At 38.3% G+C, this 17,280-nt stretch overlaps 2 protein-coding genes across 3 annotated transcripts in view; one reads left to right on the plus strand and one right to left on the minus strand.

Moving 5' to 3' along the window:
- The first annotated feature begins 739 nt into the window (after positions 1-739).
- Positions 740-16,183, plus strand: LOC141913172 (acyl-CoA synthetase short-chain family member 3, mitochondrial-like). Of its 2 annotated transcripts, XM_074804637.1 has the most exons (16): positions 740-1,053; positions 2,364-2,508; positions 2,838-3,026; positions 6,220-6,351; positions 6,672-6,992; positions 7,595-7,705; positions 7,822-7,862; positions 8,433-8,536; positions 8,953-9,048; positions 9,135-9,198; positions 9,283-9,364; positions 9,786-9,908; positions 10,177-10,276; positions 10,818-10,993; positions 12,220-12,333; positions 13,705-13,773. In XM_074804637.1, the coding sequence occupies exons 1-15, from the start codon at positions 761-763 to the stop codon at positions 12,313-12,315; spliced, it is 2,073 nt and encodes a 690-aa protein (XP_074660738.1). In that variant the 5' UTR covers positions 740-760; the 3' UTR covers positions 12,316-12,333; positions 13,705-13,773. The 2 variants fall into 2 exon arrangements, with proteins under 2 accessions (XP_074660738.1, XP_074660739.1); XM_074804638.1 differs by lacking the exon at positions 12,220-12,333 and having other exon boundaries at positions 13,705-16,183.
- LOC141913173 (cholinephosphotransferase 1-like) overlaps positions 16,176-17,280 on the minus strand; it is a 28,795-nt gene continuing 27,690 nt past the window's right edge. Inside the window, exon 10 of the transcript XR_012620231.1 lies at positions 16,176-16,443. The gene's annotated coding sequence lies outside the window, so the exon portion shown is untranslated. The remainder of the gene's footprint in view (positions 16,444-17,280) is intronic.

The raw sequence follows: 17,280 nt of genomic DNA on the forward strand, positions 1-17,280 counted from the left end.
AAGAGATTGGCAGGTATCACAGGAATAGTGGTTGGAAGTGTGCAAAATGCGAGTGAAACTGTTACAAGCATTATATTGTAGTACGTTTTGATTTTGTAGTTTTCTGAACGGACGGAACCATTTTTGAACATCCGAATAACTGAATTATCATAACAGAATTTGACGCAATAATCATAGTCAAAGGTAGAATATTAGCGTAGATGACGATGATGGTGAAAAACATTATTTGGTCAAATAATTCATGGTAAAATTAAGAAAAAAACTAATTGGATAAATGTATGAATAAAGTTGGTATAAGATACAGAACCAGTATATTCACTGCAGTAATTATCAGTGTAGCAAATCTGGCGAATTTTGGTGTACATATCAAACGAGATGTGGTGAACGGGAAGAGCACAACTGCCGCACGTTCGAGAGTTTTCGCTACTATTAACCACGAACTATTGCAGTATGCAAAGGCAAATTCATAGATTTTACAACTGATCAGCGAATTCATCATAAATATAGGACCATATCAAGCGTGCATGAGAGCAAACTGTAAAATTGGTGGGTTTTTGCGAGATCTAGGCCGCCGTCGACTGTCAGACATTCACCGCCAAGTGCTGCCTCTATGTACAACGTTAGCGGTGAATATGTGAACTAACTCGATCACTCATTATTCCAGCTGTTGCACGCGAGTTTCCTTTATAGATCAAGGTGTATACGCCATAAATCAATGCTCCGCGACGTTCCTGTGGGGTGGAGCAACCAGGAAGCGAAAATGGCACTTGTCTCATTTTTTTCGTCAAAAACCTCCCGTTTTCTGCCTAATTTCTGGTCAACTCGTAGATTAGCGAGTAAGACAGGATGTCAGATCGGGTCGTCTCGCTGTTTGAGCGTAGGAACTGTTCGGTCAGCTCCAGACCGCGCTCAGAAACCCGTCAACTACGAGAAAACATTCGCCGACTCTCTGCACAATCGGGATGAGATCTGGGGCAAAGCGTCTGATGATATTGTCTGGACGAAAAAATGGGACAAAGTACTTGATGAGACTGATCCGATTTTTCCGCAATGGTACCTTTTATTAGATTTTTCCCCATTGTTTTGCCATTTAGTTAACTATTTTCAGGCGCAGATCCAGAGGGGGGTTTCAGGGGTCATGACCCTCTAGTCAGTACCATGAGTGGCTTAGAATTGGACCACAAAATGCTTAGCTTTTAGTTGCGTTACATGTAACTTGTAACATGATAGGCCTATAAGATGGGCTAACAGCCAGTGTTGCTCCTGTAATAAAATGTAACCTAGTCTGTGTGTGAGACTGAGAGGAACGCCAGTCTAACTCAAAAGTGAAATATATGAAACCTGTGAGAGTAAATTTCCGTCGATTCAACGGTGGCCATTTTGAAAACTTGTGGAGGGGGCTGGCACCTGTGAACTGAGGCCAGGACAACAACACAAACAAAGAAACAACACGACGAAATTGAAAAAAATTAAGAAATCAAAACCAATTCACATTTTTCATCTACCAGAATTTATTATTTCATTATTCATTATGGAAAACACAAAGAACCCCTGAACTTAAATCTCTGATAGGCGGCCTTTGCAGCATATTGTTTGGCCAAACATAAGATGATATGGTACCGATTATGTAGTTCTGTTCGCCCGCTTTGTCTTGCGTACATTCCTTCAAGAAAACAATTAAAATTCATTCAGGGGTTTAACATTTTCATTCTTTATGAACCCCCTCCTGGAAAAAATCCTGGATCCACGCCTGATTTTTAATTACACTTAATGAAGGCATTAGGCCTATGTCAATCTCACTCGATTCAAGCACTGTCACTGATGGATGTGCCAAGAAAACAGCTAAGCTGCAAACAAGTTTATGTCATGAAAAATAATTGTTTAGGCCTATTTCTGAATACAAAAGTCTTAATAAAGGAAAATCAACTGATTAATTATAAATTGAGAGGAAATTGAGGAATGAGTTTTTTTCGTCGGAAAGCACTGGGGCTTTGCATAGACTTCACGGCTAAGAAAACTTAGTGAATTTAATATCACGACGGACACAGCATTATTCTAATAAAAGCTGTTTTACCAATCCACTTTAATTCTATCTAATCTATTTACCCCTCTTGTTTGGGGTAAAGAAGCCAAAAAGATCATCTTTCGTCTAAATTTTGGCTTCATGGTTTGCAGTGTTTTATCAAAATTTGCAAAGCCTTTGTTCCTATCACTTATGTTGTGCAAAAATTACGTAGGCCTAAATGAAGTGCTTGGTCGGGGCTATTAGCAGGGTTTTTTGACAATTTGAAATAGGCTTAGTGCATTTACGGTAAGAGAAAAAGTATTTGATAGCTGAACTATATTTTCTTCTTGATTAAAAGGTTTCCTGGTGGAGAACTGAGTTTCTGTTATAACGGTATTGATCGTCACGTTGATGAAGGAAGAGGCGATCAAGTCGCTATCGTCTTCGATAGCCCCGTTACTGATACCATCGAAAGGATTACTTACAGGGAACTACAAGAACAGGTAAAGATGCTCTATGATTCATATAGAAAACCAGGCGTACCCGTCAGATCGGTGTAAGGAGAATGTCGGGTTTGGTTTGTTCTTATTTTCGAATATATTTCTGTCTCGAATTCCGATTTTCAAGGTCAGAAATTCACTTATCATCGTAGTATTTTATGGTCTGAATGATCTGAAATGCTAGCTCGATATTCCAGTCATTGGTACATAACACAACTCTATGTTTCTGACTTCTAGGGCCCTACAGTTAGAGCATATTATTAAGGGTTCATCCCTTACTAGAATAAAGGAATGATTATGTCTCATAAAATACAGGATTCGTATTTTTGTAGGTTGCTAAGTTCGCTTCAGTTCTGGTGGAACAAGGCGTCAAACGAGGGGATCGAGTGCTCATCTACATGCCTATGATTCCTCAAGCGATGGTAGCGATGTGGGCCGCGAATAGAATCGGTGCCGTGCATTCCCTCGTTTTCGGAGGTTTCGCCGCTAAAGAACTGTCTACTCGTATCGCTCACGCTGAGGTGAGTCTCCTATTTTGATAATGTAGCCTACGTATGCAAAATAGAAAAATCCTGCAGTTTTAATGAATTACTAATAGAGTAATAACGTTTCCTATCGAATGCAATGAGCCTTTGCTAAAACAGATCTGTTTACAAATGTGTTTTGAAAATGGCGTTATGGTAATGAAATTTATCTGTTTTGATAATTGATTCAGCCCATTCATTGGTCTACACTGCAGTACAATGTATCAGTGATGGACTTTGCTACTATTACACCGCATTGCAGTGTATTTAATGTAATAAGTTTTTAGCCCACTTTTTAGTCCAAGCAGGCTATTGCATACACTTTTCGTTCGTCTGTCCATCCGTAGATGGAATCCAGTTATTTCGGAATATTTTGAAGACGTTTCAAATGAAGACATCCTGATCTTTGATTAATACATGTATCTAACCTGATAAATGTTATCACTGTCAGGATTCATCTCCTCACATGGGTTTTCCGAAGTTTTTGGTTAACCTTTGTTAGCAATTATAGACTGAGCATATAAACCAATGTAGAATTGCATTTTCTGCCGAATTACATGCTAAGATGTTTTACTATAATATATTTCACCATTTATAATGAATTATTGCACAACATATATTTGCATTTAATTCAGTTACATTTATATTTACACAATAATAAACTTTCACGAAATCTGAGTAGGCTAAATTGTGTTAGATTTCTGAGAATTGATTTTCTATTCGCTGTTTACTTTGAATCTTGCATTGTAGTGAATGTCTTTATATCAAAGAAAAATGAATTTTCCAATATGCAAAAAACCAGTTAGTTCCAGAACATTCACAGTCAGTTAGTCAGTCAGTCAGAACACTCTCACACAGTCAGTACACTCACATAGTCTGTACACTCTCACTCAGTCAGTACACTCAGTCAGTACACTTTTCAACAGTCCGTGCACTTTCAGACAGTCGGTACACTCTTAGACAGTCAGTGCACTCTCACAGTCACTACACTCTTATAATCTTCATGAATCATGAATTCTACTCAGATACTCATTGGCAGATCTTATATGAGTTACATCGTTCTCATGTCTGTTGTGAACAGATCTGGAATCTACCGCACCGTGTCACTGATCTTTCTGCCTATCGTATTCCTGTTTGGGACATTTGGAAATTCTGCTACTTTTCTGATAATGACAAGTCACCGATTCCGCGGTTTATCCTATGCTAACTATCTTATCGTTTTGACAGTCTGTGATTCTATGTGCTGCATCAATTTTACACTGATGCCTGTTTTACAGTTTGTTCTCTTCCACATTAAAGATGGTCCTATATTCATCATGAATTCAGTGATCAGTTGTCAAATCTATGAATTGATAATGAACCTTGTAGCCTGCAATAGTGCGTGGTTGATAGTAGCAATATCTCTAGAACGCGCGGCAGTTGTGCTCTTTCCGTTCACATCTCGTTTGATATGTCCCCTAAATTTGCTAGTTTTTCTGCATTGATGATAACCGCAGTGAATGCACTGGTTCTATACCTTCTACCAACTTTGTTGTTGCATTTCTCCAGCCAGTTTTTAGGATGTTATCATGAATTATTTGATCAAATAATGTTTTTCACCATCATTGCCATCTACGCGAATATTTTACCGTTGCTGATGGCTATAACCTCAAATTCTGTTATAATAATTCAGTTATTCAGAGGTTCAAAAATGGTTTCGTCTGATCGGAAAACTACAAAATCGAAATGTGCAACAATAATGCTCGTAACGGTTTCACTCGCATTTGCAATATTCACACTTCCAACAACTATTACTACATATTTACCAATCCCCCCGGAACAGAGAGTATTTTTATTGGACATTTTCACCCAGTTTCAAATGTGTAACTATGTGGTAAATTTCTACATATATCTTTTACTGGGACGAGAAATTCGTGAATTTTTCTGTAAAAAAATCAACATCTGTACGAAGATCCAACAAACGAGTCTTGGCTGAATAGGTTATTCGATGTCGCGATGTGACACGAGCGCTCTTCAGACCAAAATCGCAGATGATCAGATCAATTAGGCATTAGTGTGATCATCTTTTGTAGATGGAAAAAGGTTTTTTGAGGAAAATACCAAAAACCGCGGTTTAAACTGGAATAGTGTTGATGTTTGACTATCATTAGCACTGTCATAGGATACATCATTGAATTGGGATCACCCAATTTTTGTTCATGACACCAGGGGGAGCAGTTAAATATTGAATCACGGATTACCTCCAAATTTATGGTAGCTCCACTGTGTGATAAGATTTTAACTTCATATACAATTCGTCTATTTATATCTATGCATATTACCTATGCATATTTTGTAACCACAAAGTTGTAGCTCATGACATGGTCTATAATTTTGGTAAGTTTCAAGGTCATTATTGTTTGTATATGGTCACCAGGAAGCGTTGAATAGTAGAATATCGTAGTATCATATCATATTAGTACCTAAGCATATTTTGTTACCACAATCAGTTGCAAAATTGTAGCTCTTGACATGTTCGATAATTGTGGTGAGTTTCAAGGTCATTGTTTTTTTAGTTTAAGTTCACCAGGGGCATTGAATATTGAAATTTTCTGTTTGTTGAGCATTCAACCCACTTTCAACCCACCGAGTTATCTATTGAAAGTTGGCAGCACCTGTCACATGGTTCCCACAGAACAGGGAAATTGGGAAAAACTTGGAAATTTTGAAATGATAATTCCCAGTTTGGAAATATTTGGGAATTTGAGAAATTTTCCTCAAATCAGGGAAATAATTGGGAAATTCAACATATTTCATGTATTGTATTTGCCAAGGGGAACTTTCTTCAGCAATTTCCCTTGAAAATCACCTTTATCAACCAGTCACTAAAATGTTGACTGTAGTATGATGATACCTGTTCATTCCCATTTTGGGAAATTGAAAAATCACCCATGAAATACTTGGGGAAAACCTGGCAATTTCTAATCCATGTAATTGTGGGGGAACCATGCTGTCAAACATGCTGTAAAATATCAGTAACTAATGATACACCGCACTGCGGTGTAGATGCACTAAAGGAGTGTGCCCATTACACAATGCACTGGGGTGAAATTTTTCATATTACCTCCCGCATTTTTGGGTATTAATTAGTCAGCATTGAAAGGGTTAAGTTGATAAGATTAAATCTATTTTCATGGTTTTGGTTTTGCAGCCGAAGGTTATTGTCAGCGCGAATGTCGGCATCGAACCAAATCGAGTTATTGACTATAAATCATTGTTGGACGAAGCGATCAGATTATCTGGATTTCAGCCAAACGTGTCCATCATTTATCAAAGAGAAGGGGTAGGTTTACTATACATGCAGTTTATTTATTGCTTTGCAAGATTGCAGGCTATTACGTCATACGATAGGGTCTTCACCATAAACGGAGCGTATATGCAATAATTCTGTACGTTTCTGAACGCAGTGGCAATGTATAAGGTAGGGATCTGTCAGCAGTTAAAGGTTTAATGCAAGGCCGCATGAATGTTTTAAGTTTTCCAAGTACTCTAATTCACGTGATGAAGACCCATCGTCGTTTACCAGAAGCCTCAGAATTTGCTACAACTTTCCGGTGTATTGTAAATATTAATCAAAAGTTGAATTTTTGTTGTAATCTACAGTACGAACCGGCTGAACTAAACCGAGGAAGGGATATTTCGTTCGACGAGGCGATGGACTACGCCGGGCGTCACGACTGCGTTTCGATCGGGGCGATGGATCCGTTGTATTTGCTGTATACGTCGGGAACGACTGGTCTGCCGAAAGCGGTCGTGCGTCCGGCCGGCGGGTACGCGGTCGTGTTAAAGTGGTCGATGTGGAATATATACGGAATGAATCCGGGCGACACCTGGTGGGCCGCGTCCGACCTCGGTTGGGTCGTCGGTCACTCGTACATCAACTATGCCCCGCTGCTCAATGCGAATCCTACAGTATTATTTGAGGTTAGTTTATTGCTTTATTTGAATCGTATTTGTACGTTTAGATATGGTTGCGATACGCCTACCCTCCAAATTTCTACATAATCTGTACTGTCTATCCTACGATAACAGGTCCCCAAACTGTGGCATGGTCTGCCACATATTCAAAACAAACCTTTCAAAACGAAGTGCCTCCACAGGGACTCGTATCAGAGTTGTAGGTACTGTACAAACAATAATCTGATAATCCAGAGTCTATATAGACAATGTATTAACAGATACCGGGTATTTGTTTTTGCAGTTATGATATAGACAATGGATTAAGGGATTATCATTTTTTGATATACCTACAACTCTGATACAAGCCCCAGTGAGTGCCAATACACACGATACATCCTTTAGATTCTAATAACTGAACATTATATTATTCCACTTACAAAATTGTGATTAGTTTCTCAAAAAAGTTTGACTCGTATATCAATATGATTTCTTCATTGATTCGGTTTATCTTCAGTTTATCGATTTAGACGTAAATTTTTTTTGTTAGATTTACCCTGATCGTGAAACTAAACCACTAATAAACCGGTTACTGATTCATCGAATGAATATTCCGAATCTTTATCCAGGGTAAGCCAGTCGGGACCCCCGATGCCAGTACATACTTCCGCGTAATCAGTCAACACAACGTCGCGGCCATGTTTCTCGCGCCTACAGCGCTACGAGCTATCCGAAAAGAGGTACGTTATACTCGTCGCATACGTTACGTACGTTTATACGTAATTAGTTTATCGTTAGTTGTTAGCGACGACGGTATCGTTTTGCATTTCGTATTCGTTCTTCATTCCATCTTCAGGACCCCGAAGCAAAACTCGGTAAAGAATGGCCTCTGAATCAGTACGTACAAATCGACTATAGCCCGGTCTATCCACGGGCGGTGCTGGATTTATTCACTGTCAGCTATTACCAATACGCTTTATCACTATATAATCCGCACTCGGGCAAATCAAGGAGGGGCTCGGTACCGTGGCAGAGTCTAGCAGAGTCTAGCGATTCCATCTGATCTACTATAATCATAGAATGATAAAAGGAAAAGACCTGGGTTCAGTTTTATAGAACAGTGCTGGTATTAACTTTAACTAGGGCATTATTTAATACTGGACTGGGTCGTGTAGAATGTGGTCCTATAGTTCACTAACCCATCCCCTGGTTAAAGGTATTAGAGGTTTACAGATTTCAAAATCAAGAAAATGCTCAGCACGTGCAAACCCCCTAACCCTCTACCCAAAAAATATATGATGAATGCTGCATGTAAAATGTGCATTGAAGACCCGAAGGGCTGCAGCTGTGATTCTCTCATGATTAACGCTTTCTTTAGTTGTAGCTTATTTTGCTCTTTACATTCTGTTATGTTCGTTAAATCGTCATTTACATTCATCACGTCAATCACACACGTTGTATTTGTAGGTTCAAATATGTGTTTGTGGCCGGTGAACATTGCGATCACGACACTATGGAATGGACTAAATCGATTTTTAAAACTCCAGTACTCGACAATTGGTGGCAAACAGGTAAGTGATGTTCTGCATCCATTACCACACGTTCTCAGTTCCGATTTCGCTCTAATGAAAATATTTCAAATCAACTGCTGTAGTACTGTGGGTCCTGTGTCTGTTCGGTCTTACACGACATGTTAGGTCTTTCTGCCTTTTGTAAACATTTAGATGTAGCCTGGCTTCGCTGGGAATGAACACTTTGGGTTTTCTCTCCTTGCCGATGCTAGACTGTTACTTTATACTAAAGATTCTTTTTGAAAAATCTAGTGTGCCAAACTTGAGGAATTAACTTTGACAGAAATACTTATCCTAACAAAAAAAGTACAGTACAGTTCACTGGCGGTGAATGTGTTTTGATTCAATAGCTTATCTATGACTGGTTCAGATTTATAGAAGGATATCGATTGGATGTATTTTATTCTTTCCTATAGAAACTGGCTGGCCGATGACGAGTACTTGCGTCGGTCTCGGCAACAATCTTCATCCAGTAGCCGGCGTTTCTGGTAGACCGGTGCCGGGATGGGACGGTATGTACAATCCGGTCTGTCGAACCTCGTAATTAGATCTCATTCTTCGGTTTCATAAAATCGTTCGCTTCGCTTCGTATTTTCAGTGAAAGTTCTCAAAAAAGACATGACCGAATGCGACAAGTCGGAACTCGGAAATATCGTCGTCAAGTAAGCCTTTTGCAGGAAAATTGTTCAATTTTTCCATGATTCTGGATTCCGCAATCTAACTAAACGTTGATTGTTATACTCTAGGTTGCCATTGCCTCCGGGCTCATTTTCAACTATTTACAAGAACGACGAGAGATTCAAACATCTTTACTTCGAAAATTTTCCCGTGAGTACACGTGACCTCGGAATTTTCTAAAAGCTTATGAATCGATCGCAAGCGGATTTTCAGTATGGAAAAACTTTTCCCGATGTCGTCGCATTTTACATCAAAAATCGTCGTCAAATAATAAACTTGGCGCCCATTTTACCCCTGGAGGAGTGTTATTTTATGAGCAAAAAAGCCACAGTTGGTGATTTAAGAATTTGTTTTCTGATAGTCTCTAAGTTTTAACTAAACTTCGAAACTATCAGAATATACTTTTATATCATCAATTGTGGGTTTTGCTCATTAACTAAGATTGATATCAGTCAGTGTTATTTCATCTCGATTTTCCGTATTGATGTTTCAATTTATTTATAATTATTTCTAATATTTTATTCATATCTATAACTAGAGTACATTGTATGTTGTATATGATTGTATATAGGGTTATTACGACACGATGGATGCCGGAATGTGCGATTCTGAAGGTTATATTTCGGTCATGTCTCGCGTTGATGACGTCATCAATGTCGCCGGTCATCGACTATCCACAGGCGGACTAGAGGAGGTAATGTATGAGGCAATGTTAACCCATTGACTACTGATGGTTTTAAGGACAGATTCAAAGATGACGACTTAAATTTCAAAAAGAATGACTTAGCACTCCGCTGGATTTAGTGGTGCATCTGACCAATTCAGTTATTTCTGACACAATATTTGAATCTGACTTAAATCAGAATCTACTGTATTGCTGGGTAAATTTTGCTGAGCAATTTTCAATAAGATTATTGCCTATTTTGTGAATGAATTAATTCATTTTTCAACGTTATTTGTAGGCGATATTGAACCACAGGTCGATAGCTGATGCAGCGGTTATTGGATTACCAGACAAACTAAAAGGCTCCGTACCACTGGGTTTGTGCGTCCTTCAACATAGTGAGTAGTTTTGATGTTCAAATCCCGGTGTCGACAGAGCAGCCAACTGTTAATACTGATATTCAGTAATTTGTTACTATTTTTCAATGAGAAATACTGATGTGATTTGTTTACGCATACAGAAATATGACAGATATCTATCTTACCATTGATTACTGATTGATTTGAACATTTTCTTTCATCTTTTGATGAAATGTTACTGAAAAAAATTAACTTGTTACTGATAACACCTTATTGAGGTTGGCAGCCCGAGTCAGTTGGTCGAAGGTTCTTTCTTCTCTGGTCTCTCTCCCATTGATTGGGAAAAAAGAAACACCAGACTTACTAAAAGTCTAATACTGCCCTGAGTGGGTCAAGGGGAAAAGTAGTTTTAATCATATTCTTCCAGCTTACTTCACCGTTATAAGATAATGTAAGCTTTCACACTAATTGTCTGTAAACCTCCGACGCGACATACTGCAGCTTGAGGTTGCAATTGATACGAAAGACCATTGATACGAAAGACCACTTAGATGAAAATTTGTTGGATTTTCCATTTCAGGCGAGGATAAAACGGAGCAGCAGATTAGAGAAGAGATTATTCAACACATACGAGATGTAATCGGACCCGTCGCTAGTTTCAAACTCATTATCTTCGTAGATCGACTGCCGAAAACACGATCTGGTAAAATAGCCCGTAGCACGATCTCGGCAATGGCTGCCGGGAAACCGTATAAGGTATTGTTACTTCTGATCAATTGTAGCGTATTGTTTATTCATTGCGGAGTGTATCTTTAAAGATGAAATTACAGTAGGACGCGTTTAATTTGGATTTTCACTTAATGCGGATGAAATATTTGCTCCATTTAACCCGGAACTGCGTAAACTATTATTTCATAATTCGGATTTTACTTAAAGGGGAACTGTAGTGAAAAATTTTTTGTATCTACATGTGTTAGAAACCTATATAAATACATTTTCAAAACAGCAGAAAAACATTTCATCTAATACTTTATCCAAAAAAGAGGGTTTTGTAAAGTGACTGGCCGCCGCCATTTTCTCCACGTAGCAGACACTTTTCTCTCGGCTGTGACGTAGTTGCGGCCCACTTCGATACGTGTTACTGCTGCTATTCATAGTGTTTTCATCACAGTCCAATAACAGTTCTAAACTGCAGCATAATGCCACATCAGCAATTAGTCCCCACTGGCAGCCCAGCAGGAGTATTTTAATCGCAATTTTCAACTGAGATCTTCAATGAGTGTATCTATTTGTGTACACACTGGAGTGTGTGATGCGTCATCAATGTTTACATGCCTCGCTTTGGAATTTAAATATGGCGGCTCTCATCCGCCGTAAATTCTGCTGATAACAGTATCAAAATCGTTGTATACAAGTTAATTAGGAAGAATTGGAAATTTCAACTAGCATAATGCTAAACAACAACACGAGTAGAAATGAATGGCCAATAAAAATGTTTTGACTGCAGTTCCCCTTTAATTCGAAAAAACCCGGGCAGTTCCTAGTCATCCGGATTAAGTGAATTCTATTGTATATACCATAGGCCTACAGCGTAACAGAGTGAATTTACAGATTTCCAATAATAGATGTACTACTATTAGTACTGCACACAGTGATTGATAAACATACCGGTACCTATGCCTAAAACATAAATCGTATCTTTGCTTTATGCTTAACATTTCTAATTTTCTTCGGTCTATGAATGCTTCTGTCACTTCGACTGGATGTCTCTTAATCGACTCGAAATTTTGAGTTCCCAGTTTGACCCAAAGTACAAGTCAGACAAGTGCCCACTGCGCTGTAATGATGGCTTTCGTTTAGGCTCCGTTCATGAGTATGTGCTCATGTACCAGGTAGTTAAGCCTGAACTAATTGACTCCAGCTGCGGAACCGGATCAAGAGTCTACTCGTTCGTGTAAGACATTGTTGTGACGTATTTACAGATACCAGTGACAATAGAAGATCCATCAGTTTATGATGAACTGATACTGAAACTACGAGAGGCTGGACTTGCGCCCAGTTCACCAGAACTTCAATAGTTCGATAACCAATTCATGGTAGATGATCAAAGCTTCATACTATAGCTTATAGCTTGATAACCAATTGCTTTGAAATAGCCAGCAATTTGAAAAGTGTTTCTTGCGTTCTATTTTCATCTGTTCATCTTTGTTTTGGATGTCTGCGCTAAGTTTTTATTGCTTTGTATTTACAATGTTCCCCAGTAATTCAGTTCTCAATCTGCTGCCTGGAACCAAATTTCAATACTTTATTCTACTAATTTTTGATCGTCAAAACCATTCCTGTGCTCAGAACCTTGCCAGACATTTGGATTGAAAATGAACCAACCACCATACATAAGGCATTTTATAATCACAAGTTCAAAAACCTATCGTTCAGACTTCACAATGAAATGATGAATTTCTGAATTGAGGTAGTAGCTTCTAAGCTGTAGATCAATAATTTTCTATACATACATGTAGTAAACCTGATGAATAGAATAGAAAATATTTACATCAAAGCCCACACTTGGAGCCAGTTGCTCAAAAGATGGTTAGAGTTAACTGGTGGACAAATATTGTGGTAACGATGCAAACTCAATTGTCACGATGGCATTTATCTATTTATCTAACTGTAACGCACTTTAGAGCAACTGACCCCTGCCTGGTGTATGTTTCAGTAAGACTACGCTTGCCTTCGATTATGCGTGCATGCTCCGGACTAATTGTCTTAGGTTTTCTTACTCACTTCTTGTTCGTGTGATAATGACCCATCCCCGCGCCGACTACCCCTGAATTCACAATTCAACAGTGTTTTATAAAAGTCATGTTTACGTTTTCGTTCATTCGTTCCATTTCACTATCGATATTCATTAGGGATCATTCATTTCTTACGTAAGCTTACGCATTAGGGGAGGGGGAGGGGTAAGTGCAATTGCATACTGTAATGCTTAATGTATATGAAAAAGAAAAAGTCAAATTTTACGCGTACGTATTAAATGATTGATCCCTAATGGTAACTGGATTTTCTAGTTAGTCTTATAATATTTACCAGTAGGAAAAATCTGTTTAGAGCTAGATTTATAGGAATATTTGTTGAATTACAGTACCCAGTTGCAAAGTTGTGAGTTAAGATTTGACTCAAGAGTTAAGTCATTGAAATGAAGTAATTTTAGCTTTAGAGTTAACTCGTGACTGTAGAACTGGATCCAGTAGAATCTGCTTCATTCGACGCATTTGAGACTGATAAAAATTCATCCCTTTGCATACATTATGTATAGATGAACCATAAATATGATGAAGGATAAAATGAAAATGCGGTCTCTGAATTAAGTGGCTTTGACTGTAATTCAAATTCATTTCTAGATGAATGAATTAATTTTCTTACGTAATGCTTATTGTTTAGTACATTTTAGCGTTTGTATTTTTCAGATACCCATTACGATTGAAGACGCGAGTGTTTACCCTCATATTATCTCAGCGATGCGTCAGGCTGGCTTCGATGCAACGGAACCTGATCCGTAAAATCACTGTCGGTTGCCTCCGCTCTGATCTTGATTTCAATCCAATCGGGACCCGGTGCCATTCTGAGTTGAATTTGACGTTTCGGGGATCTGATTAACTCAGAGATAACTCTTTTAACTCAGAGATAACTGTTTAACTCAGAGATAAATGTTTAACTCAGAGATAACCGTTTTACTCAGAGATAACTGTTTAACTCGGAGACATAACTTTTTGATTTGGATGTTTTTAACAATGATTTATGAACTATATAACATCCGACTTGGATGATGTCGATTAAGACTTTTTCGATAAAAAGAAAACATACTATAGCTAATTCCATGAAACAAGACATTCTTGAAATGAATTTGATTTAGGATCCAGTTCCACAGTTGTTAGGAGTTAACTCTAAACTTGGGATCCTGTTCCACAGTTATGAGTTAACTCTTGAGTTAAAATTAGTTCATTTTCAATGAGTTAACTCTGAGTCAAATCATAATTCACAACCATGGAACTGGTTCCGCAGTTGTTAGAGTTAACTCCGAACTCAGGATCCAGTTCGACAGTTGGAACTGAATCCTAGGAGTGTTTAGTTCTTAAAATGCTTACTACATCGTAGTCATACGTCGGACTCATATGTCACCTAGTTTCAAAGTAGTTTATAATTTTATTGCGATATTGTCAGTAATTTCTCCATTTTACATAAATATCGCGTTGATAAGTTCTTTACATTACACTCATACATCTATTGATTTGTTGAAGAGATAATTTGCTCATATATTATTTGTTGATGGAAAGAAATTGAAGTTGAACCGTTACACAATTGTTCTATCGGTTTTCCAGTTCAAATGTCCACTTTTTAAAGTTTAATCTAATTTTATCATAGTTACTTCAAATGTCCGAGGCTGTTGTGAGAAATGCATTTGGTGTAGCATATTTTACAATAGCAGCAGATCCAGGGGCAGACTTTGGCAGGAGCACAAAGAAATGGAAAGGGTATATCCTTCTGAAAAAGGACAAGTGAAGAATACATTTCAGGTACAAGGTTTCTAGGTACTTCAGTCACATTTAAGAGAATACAGTGTATATAAGCTGAATCTTGCGCGCGGACTGCTAGTCTCAGTTTCGGGTGCAAAGATTTCCCTGAACACAATTACCGTTGTATTTTCAAGAGGGCACAGGAGAATTAGCACAGAACCACAACCTCCTTGTGCTCCCGTCTGGATGCTGCAGCGCCACTGGATCATTCAAATACATGTAATAAGACTAGAGCCAATTTCCGTTGATAAAATGAAGAATAGTGATTTCAAGTGTCATTCTGCATTTAGAATAAACATTGGGATAAAATTTGAATTTTCCAACCCCCCTCCCCCTGTACGCAGAATCGGCCAATTTTTCATATACATTTAGCATTACAGTACGCAATTGCACTGACCCCTCCCCCTCCCCTAATGCGTACGTAATTAAATGAATGATCCCATTGCCTAATTTGGCATTTGATGTTAAGAAATGTTGACATTTGAACCGGAAAGTGTATGATATCAGATATAGGAATTGAAACATAGTTTGTAGGCCTGTGTGCTAATGCAGTATTGTACAGGGTCCGATCTAAGGAATGAAAGCCACTTGCCCGAGGGGCAAGCATATCTGAAATTTCGCTTGCCCCCTCCAAAAGCTACTTGAAATTTCGCTTGCCCCCTCCAAAAGCTACTTGCCCACACAGGCAGTCCGATTGGTGGCACTATCGATCCGTTATATCGAGTGGGGAAAAAGCTTTGTGACATAAAATTGCACTAGCCCGGGGGACAAGTAATAATGATAACCTACTTGCACTTATGGGAATATACTTGTCCCGGGCAATTGGACAAGTACTTAGATCGGACCCTGATTGTATGTGCTAACTTTGCTTTTATTCCATGAAACCCGTTATTTTTTTTTGTGAACATTGATTTAGAATCAAGTGATGGTGAGGAAGGGCGTGTTCTCGCACCAGTGAAAAGGAAAGCTCTAATGCACAACAGAAAGTCATTTTGCATATTTCTGCAGTGCGGGGCATTAGATAACACAAAATATTGACGAACAGGAAAATCTATTCTAGGCTATGGATATTTCTTTTTATTCAATTATGCGCTAAGAAGTTTTTTTGAAATGGTGCATGACATTTTTAGTTGAAAGGTCAAAATCGTCCCAGTACAGCTTTTCTTTCTGTATTGTGAGGTTTATTTTTCAATTGAATTGTGACTAACTATTCTTCTACACTGTTTTTCTTGTTTTGAGTTAACAACGAAAAAAAATGCAGTGAAAAACTGGCTTCACTGTTTTCGAGGCCATATTAATAATCACTATTGGTGCTTTCGATGTATTACTGGACTTATGAAGTCATCCGTCAATAAATACGTATTTTCAAACATTTTCCAAATCTTTCTCTTTTCTGAATTGGGAAACTAGTATTTGAATCGATTTCGCGGTATCAGCGGCCAGCAAACAACGGAACCAAGATAATTTATATTTGCCCAAACCAGCACTTCCCCTCTATCGATGGTGTCCACGTCACGCCTGAATGAACATGAAACTGCCAGCATCTCCCCTCTATTGACGTCTCTCCTATCGATAGCGCCTGTACGTGTCAACGTGCTGGGCGGGTAATTGAGTTCAGGTCCTGATTGCGAGCTGCGAATATGAAAAACACCATGTCGCGATGGGATATCATTTTTACAAATAACCAACGCTTGGAAACGTCAGATAAGTATATAATGAAGAAATGGAAAATGTCCAAGCTTCCAATGCCGTAATAATCGAACATTGTTGATTAACGGACGACGTGTGTAAATTTAATCAAATCAAATTTGCTAAATAGTGCCATCAATGATGACAATTAACAAATAAAAAAATCTAATTTCATATTTCTAAATATGCATGAAACTTAATAGATTTGAGGCCACCAATCAAACATACAGAGTTAGAGTTAAGTCTAGTTACCGGTGTATCAGAGAAATGGCAATCTAAGGTAGGCTACTCCCCAAAATGAGTGTCCGGGGTCAAATAGTTTTTGTCTCCGACTTTGATGAAGTTCCGGTTAGACATGTATTCTGGGGTGCTGATCACAAATTTGAACGAATTTTTCGGATCCGAGGCCCAGAAAATGAGAAATTCGAATTTTTTGGGGACCCCCTAAATTTTCAAAAGGCCTTGGATACCAGAGTTTTTGAGATATTCAAAATCTGATTGCAGATTTGGAATCGGCACCCCTGAAAATATAATGGACAAAAATTTCAAGCAAATCGAAGAGATTCGATTTTTTGACCAAAAATGGCAAAAATCTAAGGTGTAAGTCCAGGAGTTTTTTTTCGGCGAAAAGTTTTTTTTCTCCGATTCCTTCGAAATTTGGTAGGAATATGTATTCTGAGGTGTAGATTCCGGATCCGCAATCAGATTTTGAATCGGATTTCATCTTCATGGACAAATAAGGGTTTGATTGCCCAAAATATGCACCCCCAAAAATGGGGT

This window comes from Tubulanus polymorphus, chromosome 11, assembly GCF_964204645.1.
Source record: "Tubulanus polymorphus chromosome 11, tnTubPoly1.2, whole genome shotgun sequence".
In the NCBI taxonomy this organism is placed as follows: domain Eukaryota; kingdom Metazoa; phylum Nemertea; class Palaeonemertea; order Tubulaniformes; family Tubulanidae; genus Tubulanus; species Tubulanus polymorphus.

What these genes read in the sequence shown, in the direction of transcription:
- LOC141913172 (XM_074804637.1), top strand. Translation starts at nt 761, where the DNA reads ATGGCACTTGTCTCATTTTTTTCGTCAAAAACCTCCCGTTTTCTGCCT. An exon ending in ACAGGGAACTACAAGAACAG is followed by an intron (nt 2,509 to 2,837) that starts GTAAAGATGCTC and finishes GTATTTTTGTAG; the next exon opens with GTTGCTAAGTTCGCTTCAGT. An exon ending in ACCGGTGCCGGGATGGGACG is followed by an intron (nt 9,049 to 9,134) that starts GTATGTACAATC and finishes TCGTATTTTCAG; the next exon opens with TGAAAGTTCTCAAAAAAGAC.